This window comes from Aulonocara stuartgranti, assembly GCF_965226115.1.
Source record: "Aulonocara stuartgranti genome assembly, chromosome: 7".
Classification (NCBI taxonomy): domain Eukaryota; kingdom Metazoa; phylum Chordata; class Actinopteri; order Cichliformes; family Cichlidae; genus Aulonocara; species Aulonocara stuartgranti.
Window position 1 is genome coordinate 7,506,825 of NC_138945.1, and position 9,412 is coordinate 7,516,236.

A 9,412-nucleotide genomic window follows, 5' to 3' on the forward strand; every position below is an offset into this window, starting at 1 on the left:
GTGTGCTGTTGGTGCCTGTTTGAGTGTTTCTAAGGGCTCATCTGAGATAAGTCATGCTTGCTGTTTGGTACAGACCATCCAACAAGTTGTGCTACAGTATTGCCAGGTCACATTTCTCCATTTTATTAGTTTTGCACTTGCATTAATTAGAAGATGTGTGTCTATAAATCTCCTACTCAGTTTCTGCATGCAGCTGCGAACATGATCCTAATGAGCTCACTTCTGGCTCCAAAGAACCATAATGGCTGCAGCTGAAAGAAGCTTCAGAAAGTGTGTGATGCCACAAACACTCTGTCCAGCTCTTATGCTCTCTATAGTGCACGTGTACACACAAACAAGTACTGGCTGTATGTAATGGTGCAGACAGGAAATTAAAAACTAGGAACTAAACAAAAGATAAATGTATAAATGAAGGAACAAACTAGTTTTAAAAGGCATATTAGATTAGCAATCTACATTTGATCACTATCCTCTAGCTTGTTGTTCAGTGACACAACCCAAGCCTGCAGTCACAGACTCTACCAGGTATGTGGTAGATAGGAGGAAGGGCTGGAAACACTATGACCTACAGGCACATCCAATGGTCTCACCACTTTTTGAGGAAATGCAGTAATCGAGGATGCACATGAAGCATGTGGGTGAGACACAGATACAGCCCTGTTAGTAAAGTCCAAGTTTATATCACTGAATTTTGTCAAGATAGCATTCTGTGTGAGGCTACATAATAGTCTGATCCTTTATTATTTCCAACTCCCATTAACTTTGTCAAATGGGAGATATAAATGAGTGTATTCAAGCTGACTTCATGAGCACTTCAGGAAATAAGCAGTGCATCTGCAGGTCCACTTAAATACAAACCAGCGCTCTTCATCACAAACTTGTTTGTGTTTACAGTTATAATTCATGCAGTTGTATTGGACAGCTTATTCTCTTAATGTCCTCACTGACATGTTGGAGGCACATTTTCAGCCTGGCTTCACTGACTGGTTTACTCATCAGCTGTGTTACACTGCTTTCACAGGTCCATTAGCTGAACCTTTTATCTCTGCGGCTCCTTTATGTTAATGTGTAATGTAATAAATAATAAAGCTCATATCTAGCACAGAATCATTTGATAAACCACTCTCACAAAAACATTACACTAATGATCGATTGTGTGGTTTGTTTCCTCATACAGAAACGCCTCCACTTGTTACAGGATTCAACCTGGTGTGGTCTTCACATGGAGCAGAGCTGCCAATCCTTGGATTAACTTGCAGCCTCCATGTTTCCCTGAAGACTAAATGTCTAATGAGTGAACTCAATTAGCCCGGCATACAGTTTCACTGGTAAGTCTACACTGAGTGCTAAAGCTTTGCTCTGTTTGTGGAGACGAGCACAAAGGTCATCCACTCTAACAGAGTGCTCCTGTGCAACCGCAGAGCAGTTCAGTTCTGATCAATAACATACCAGCACCTGGGTTTGCCATTTCATTTTTCTAAGAACCTCTACAGCTCCTCCTAATACAGATTTGCAGATTTGAAAAAAAAGCAGCTAATGGTCATCCAATCAAGTAAGGGTCTGCAATTTAGAAACAGCACCATGGCTCTCCAGCTGCTGGAAAATCAGCATGTTTATGGAACCCAGTGTTCAAGTGATTTTAATCCCAGCAAAAATGGTTGCTGACGATTTGATTTTATTATGTGTATACACCGCACCACACTGTTTTAGTAATATACTCAGCTCAGTGCTTGGTCTCGCACACACAAATATCAATTTGGAACTCATCAGCGCATGTCAGCTGTTGCGTCATCTATCATCAGTGGGGTGGATGCTGGGGGCTGTCAGTTTAAAGATTCCTTTTCACTCCCAGGTGAGATTGAAGATATAGGCTTAATTATGGCCAAATATTATTTTCTGCCACAAGGTGATCAGGACAACTGCAGACTAATTTACAACAGTGAATACATTTGAAAATAATAATATAGGTACATCCCAATACAGGTCTATATATGATCATTTCATAGTCCCTGTGGATGCAATGTTATGTTCTCCATTTGCATTTCTTTAATGTGTCAATGTACGCCACCCATATGTAACCCAACATCACCAAAATTTATATGTGACAGCATTTTGTTCGACTCATGCCTAAATACAGAATGAAGAATCGGAAAAAGCGTCACATCTCTACGAGGTAAATGAAGTAAAATCTCAGTAAAAATCTGACCACTCAAAACCTTATGTGCTACAAAAATACACAAATATGGAAAATTTATTCTTTGGTGAGATCCAAATACATAGAAATTAAATCCAGGAAAAAAATGCAGAGCGAGAACTGTGAGCTGTTCCAGGCTAAGTGAGGGGAGAGGAGACGTCACACTTCGTTCACCTGTGAGACACAGGACTCGGTTGAGAAGCCACCAAACCAAGGACTGATGCTAAATGGCCACTGAGCCAGCCAAACAGAAAACACAGAGGTCCAAGGGAAGCTGCAACACAGCAGCTAATATTTATCTTAAAACAAGAATTGCCATGTGGTAGCAAACTTAGCGCCATGTGTGGCAGTTATTTGGGCATTTATTTAGAAATTCCGTATGAATGAATGAATGGGGGGTGTCATTCATAACAAAGACTGTACTCCACAATTACCAGTCATGTCTGAGATTACAACTGCAGTACTGTGCTGTAAATATGCTTGAAACACAGGTTATACTTTTGTGCACGCCAATAATTGCACACCATACAGAAACATGGAAAAGCTTCAGAATGAAAAATCAACACAAAAAGTAACTGTTTCAAGACAAACTCAAAAATCCAGTTAACTGACCAGACCTACACTACATGCTGCACACATGATCACTAAGTCCTGTGTTTGCTTTGTGTTTCCACTCCCAACAAACTGCAGCAGCTTTCACATTACCACACCAGGAGAACCAAACCAAACAGGCAAACGCACCAGTTGTTTGGACAATACCACAAAGGTTAATCACAAAAAACACTTTAACCAACGCACAAACCAATGTTTGAATGAATCACCGCAAATACACAGCTGGCTAAGACCTTTTCTGAGTCTGACTGCTGAGCGGCTCTTTTGGAGGAGGAAAGCTGCCATGTCTGCCATGAACTGACTCAGTGCTGTGTTTCTCTCTGATCCACGTACTGAGGACTGGGTCTTCTCTCCAGCTGATGTATGGATGTCCAAATATACCTGTGGCCTGGCTAGGTAAAGTCTTTGTATTGGAGACGCACTTACTGTTGTAGTGGTACATGTTAGTGTTCTTGTATCATCACTGACAGCTGCCACACAGCAGTCCACAAGCAATTAGCCAATCTGCTGCTATAAAATATAAGTGTGATATTATCTAAAAGCCCTAAATAGATTTAGTCCTCTGCAAGGTATTGTCTCAATTATTAAACAATGTTCAAAGCAAAGGCTGGAACACACATTAAAATAAAGCAAAAGCCTATGTTTTAAAATCTGTGACAGCCACAAAAAAGGGCCAAAAGTTTAGTAACTGGCGCACGTGTATGTGCTACTGCAAGACTGCAGTTTGCTCTCTTTGGCTCTGTTGTGTATATTTGTTCATGTTCTCTGAAAGTGCTTCAGATTTAGCTCTCTGGACCAGAATACAGTTACTATCAGCTTGAACTTTAAGCACCATGAGAGAACTGTTATTTTGATTTGGTGTTTTCTAAAATAAATTGGACACAAATTATTTCGCAACTGAACTATTTTGTTCTGGGGGAAAAATAAAATTGGACAAAATTTGCAGCCAAATGATGCCGGTTCTGATCTTTGGGTTTACATTGTTTTTAATTCTCCTTCACTGCCAATGAAACAAAGAGCGTTTCACAGTTACTGATTTCCACAAACACGGTCTCTGAATCGCCCTCTACTCAATCGTGTACATTTAGAGAAGATAGAATGAGCATAAATAACACCCAGATAACTTTTTTCATCTGCCCTTTTTAGCCACACCATCACGTACACAGAGTTAGTGCAGGGTTGGGTGCTTAAGGGCCATGAATCTCCAAGTCATAATTATTGTGTTATTCTGTGACTGAATGCTCAATGTAATGGAATAACGGTTAAGACGAGCTTCAGGTTCTGCGAGTTACTTTTAATACCACACTGGAATGAACTGAAAACAACAGCACATCAACTTTCTTACAACCTTTTACAACAGTGATGCTTCAGAAACAACATGAAGCTCCTGATTCACTGATTTAGGTTTGTTACAAATAATGAAAGTGCTTTAATTTGAGCCCATTTCAGAAGCACTGACAAGCTGACTGTTAGAGGAAATCACCGGCCACTGCTGCCAGACCTGTCAGAGGTGGGAACTCTCTGCAGAGCGTCAGAGCCTTTGTTTGTGCACTGAAGGTGTCTAAAGTCTGCCAAGAGGGCGGGGCCCTCCTGCTGTTATGGCATGTAAATACATCAATGAGTTACAGGGAGCAAGGACTGATTTTTGACCTAATTCACTCTACATGAACAACGATCAAGGCACACGCATTCAATTGGTTATCAGAGAATATGCTTTCCTGTAATCATTTCAGCTGGAACAAAATTAGCAGCACGTATTCAAGTGTCTTTCTGCTGGGCTGCCAGATTAACAAAGATAAAGTACCAGCAGAGCAACATTATTGGACACACAAATTCAAAATTATGCTTTTTTGAACTTCTACTGCTAACTCAAACTTTACACACCTCCATCACTGAATGAAGAAAAGAGTAGGATAATATTTCTCACCGCACTATGAGGTGCAGATTTGCCTATAAATGACAGGACTGATATTTAGTTCTACAACTGTTTATTGATTTCTTACTACTGAAAGTCTTCTTTTCCCCTCAGCACATCAGCTAGTCACAGGCACCTGCACTATGAAATGACTTAAAGATACCCCGGGTATCTTTCTGTTATCTGGATCCACTTACCCCAACAATGGCAATCAGGATAACTCTTACATGAAGCTGGTTATGAACTCACTAAGGCACAAGCGTGTTGACATGACAGGCTTGGCGCTGGCAGCGTCTGACCAATTACACAGATTATTGGAAGAGGATTAAAGAGGATTATTACTTAAAGCTGAGCAGCTAAATATATAAAATTTACAACAGTAAATATATTTGAAATTATTAACATAGGTATGTGCAAATACAGATCTACATATGATCCTTTCATAGTCCCGTGGCTGCAATGTTATGTTCTCCATTTGCATTGTTTTAACGTGTTGCATTCAATGTACACCACCCATATAACTCAACATCACCAAAATTTATATGTGACAGAAATCTGTTCAGCTCACCCAAAAAAAAAAAAAAATACAGAATGAAGAATCTGAAAGTGTCAAACAAAGACAATTAGATAAAATGTTAACAACTGACAATGTGTTCCAGGGCATTTTAAAGAGTAACATGAAAGTAATGTAATGAGTAGTGTAATGAATTACTTTCTCCTGGGAGTACTTAAGTAATATAGTGCATTATTTTTGAGAAAAGCGTTATTTTAAATACATTTCTTTTTTAAATAATGACCCCAACACTGATTACGCCAACATGCAGTGGTGAAACGTGTTTTTGTTTCCACCTTTAATCGGACCAGATTTCTTGCTCATTTCGTAAAGCCCTTTGCTTTGGTTGAGGTTGCTGTAGGAGCTTCTTCTCTTGGTATTACATCGTCACAGGACACTGACACCGCTCTTGCTGTCAGAGATGGCCAAGCCTAACTCGTTAGTGTGCACAAAGACATGGTGTCGCTATAATATACATATATACACAGATGGGGATATATATATATATATATATATATATATATATATATATATATATATATATATATATATATATATATATATATATATATATATATATATATATATATATATATATAGAGAGAGAGAGAGAGAGAGAGAGAGAGAGAGAGAGAGAGAGAGAGAGACAACTGTATATATACACCCTACTTCATATTAAGATTCTAGATTAAATGTTGCATTAAAAAAAATAGACCTCAGAGTTATACTGTGTACTACAATAAGAAGATGTATTAATTTTATATTAGTTAAAGCTTGTATTTAAAGCTCACTCTGAATATGTCAGCTAATTCTCACGTCAACAGATGGACAAAGTGATCTAAAGGAGGAAGAGTCATAGTGGAAGCACTGGGGTGTCAGATGTGACTGCGTCAGCAGGGAAGAAGAATTCTGAAAGGGACTACAGAAGTCAGGACTAGCTCTGAGTCAATCTGACATTTGCAGCTTTCATATGCAAAAATAACATGGAAATAAATACAAAACACCCCAGAATCCAGCCTCAAAACCGTAAGGAAAAACCCGTTTGCGATTAAGAAAAGTGGAGTACAAGGTAATAGCTGGAAGCACAATGAGCTCAGATCAGATCAGTGACAGTGGTACAAACTATCCAGCTAATCCACACCTAACTGCTGTTCACACAGTTAGCATTTGACTGAACTCAAATGGTGCTGTGAAATTTTCACAGACCTCATATGAAAAGCAACCATGTCAATAACCAAATTTCAACCACATCCCCTTCAATGAACTTGCACGCTACAACCTGGATTGAAGCGACACTTTCAAGCCTCTGCTGCAGGGACAAAAGGATGTACAATTATATACAAATGGTAAGAGGTGGTGGGGGTGTACTATTTCAATAGGACTCTAGCTTTTGTCTTGAGTAACACCCTCCTCGGTGAGCTAAACGCTTGCAAACAGCAAAGATGAGATCAACAGCTGTATAGAGTGGTAATAAAGATGCATCAGAAGGATTTACAGCAGCAACGACAACACTTAGCAGCTTCAAAGAATGAATTACACTGGCTACAAGACACAGATTTAGCATCAGACCTTTAGTCAAGAAAGCCCGGGAGCAAAGAAAACATGTCTGACAAGCAATGGACACCAGAAACGATGGCAAACAAAATGTGCAGGTAGCTCCAACACTGTGGATCATTGGATTAACTTCTTGTTAACTTTAAGCTCTATGACAATGATGGTTGGAATGCAGATTTTACGAGGCCGGGGTTTGCTGCATGTTCTTAGAAACCTAAAGTGAGAAAAAGCTTTACAGTCATTTCGGTCCCCATCAAAGGTAAGGCACAGGTTTGAGAGGAAGCACGCCTCCATCGCCATATATGGTCGCGTAGCATGCACAGAAAATGTCATCCATTTCACAAAAACACACACATACACACACAAAAGCCCAGCATCAAAGCCCCTATGGATGTGCTTACCTAGGCTCAGGCAAAATGATTTTCTTGCTCGCCCGGGCCGCTGGAGTAGATTTGCTCTTCTCCATCGCCATCAAGTAACTGACATCAGCGAGCACCGCTTCAAGGTCCGCCATCTTTCGACCCTGGGACGACCAAATCGATTAAATAACCGGGCCGGGAAGGGTGGCTTCTGATTTAGGGGCTTAAAAACAACGTCCTCGGCCAGATGTGACCCACATCAAGGGCCAAGGCGCGCTGTGGGGGCCGGATGAATGGACGACGGCGCTGACCGTCTGCTGGGAAACGGCGGCGTTGTCTGCAGCTCCAAGTCTGTTCAAACTACCATCGTTGTCACGTAAAAGAGGAAACTTACGAGGGAAGACATAGGGTAGGGGTTAGTCGAAATATCTGCAGTAAGCAGGCCCGCTAGATCCACCGTCCTTGCGATTCCATGTAGCGCAAGGGGCGAGAGTAAGGACCTGTGATGTTTCTCACACAGGTAGGTGCGATGCACCACACACGGGCGCTGTCAGGCTCTACAGGTCTCCGGGGACTTGCCTGGTCCTCCTGTGTCCAAACGACTGGTCTGTCTCCAGTGCGGCATGTGCTTCAGGAAGAAGGGAATGAGGGAAGGAGGGGGCAGGGGGGTGTTCCTTAAAATGTAAACACTACTGTCGAAAAAATGTTCTAATCTTAGCGGACTGCCTGCTCCTCTCTGCAACACAAAATCAGCCACGCCGTGAGAAGACAGGCTTAACGATCAGTGCAGAGGGGCTGGTGAGACACTGCTGAACGGGTTAGATGTGGATCATCAAGGTGCCCGTTTGTAGTCTTGTGCTCCTGCAGCAAAACGCTAATCTGTCAGGCGCGACCTGGCATAAATAAAAGCGTGCAAGCCGAGGTTAGAGATAAGCCAGGATTCATGATTTGCATTCCAGAGTATCCACACAGCGCTGCTGTTTGTGCCCCTGTTGCTGCTTTCCTGTGCAGCGTTAAGGCTCAAACCTTCCTTATCGTCTCGTCAATCACGCACAAAAAAAGTCACCGGAAAAGATGCGGTTAAACTGCTGACAGAGGTTTGTCGCCAAATTCTGTCCAGGTGTAAAGGAATTGAATCAAGCGATCACAAACCAAATCCAGCGGTACATAGCTAACTGGTTTCTAGCCGCTGCCACTATAGATATTTGGGTTCGTTCGCTAGTTAGCTACCACGCTAGCTAGCAAAATGAAACCTGCTAGCCACGAGGCTAACTAACCACCAGGATTCAGAGCGGCCAGTCAGACACTCCTATTTTAGGCTATTCCGCTTCAGCAGACATATAAAATCAATCCCGTTGCAAAGACAGTCACTTGCAGGCAGACAAACAGCAGCGATTTTCTCAGCAACGTTAAGCTAACGGCCGAGGCGAGGACACTGGAGACTCGTATTGGGGAAGTCTTGCAGCGTTTCCGCTAAACAGTCTTCGACAGTCCGGTGAAGTCAGAACGAGGATAGAGATGCAAAACAATAACCCATAGCTGCTTCTTCGGTTACCCCGAACGTTAGGGGGACCCTCCCTGCCTAAAGACCCAGCACAGAGTTACTGAGTGTGGGGGTGAGGGTGACGCTGATGATGGAGGAGGGGGAGGGAGCGCTGGCCAGTAGTCTGCTTGGTAAACGCTAACTTTTCTTCCTCGCTGTAAACGCTGGCTGACCGACTGCGCGGCGAGGCAAACTGTCAAATTCTTTAGTCCGTGCAATGTTAAGAAAAAAACAACAGAAACAATATTTATAGTGATGAGGTTAACAGTACGCTGGCGCGCGCCTCAGAGATGTGAAACTGAACGTTCAGATCAGGTCTTCTTGCTCCGCGGCAGCCCCGCGCGCCTCCTGCCTACCAGGTTCTCGGCGTTCGCAGAGCCACTCGGCTGCTTAAACGCTCCAAGCCTCTGAACGAGTCTCCTTCCGCAGCCTCTGACTGAGTGCCAGTCGGTCAAGTCCGCTTGTTTCAATTAAGGTGTTCGTCGCCTCTAGTACGGCACATGTGTGGCTTAAAGCCTCCTCTCTATTTTTTTTTTCTTTTGGTGTTTTTTGCTAGCACAGTGGCTCTGTCTGCTTTGTAGTTCGACTTCCTCCCACTGCGGCGGGGAGAGGCTCGTAAAACACGGAGCGGCTCTCTCGGCTGTTGGAACGGAAGCGCGTTATTAGAGGTGCTTAGAGAGGA

At 42.5% G+C, this 9,412-nt stretch overlaps 1 protein-coding gene across 2 annotated transcripts in view; it reads right to left on the reverse strand.

Moving 5' to 3' along the window:
- grk3 (G protein-coupled receptor kinase 3) overlaps positions 1–9,384 on the reverse strand; it is a 74,544-nt gene extending 65,160 nt beyond the window's left edge. The window contains exon 1 of one of the 2 annotated variants that reach the window (XM_082538152.1): positions 7,230–9,384. In XM_082538152.1, coding sequence (XP_082394278.1) covers positions 7,230–7,342 — 113 coding nt within the window. In that variant the 5' untranslated portion in view covers positions 7,343–9,384. The remainder of the gene's footprint in view (positions 1–7,229) is intronic. The other variant, XM_082538153.1, reaches the window with a different exon arrangement.
- Positions 9,385–9,412: the final 28 nt, after the last annotated feature.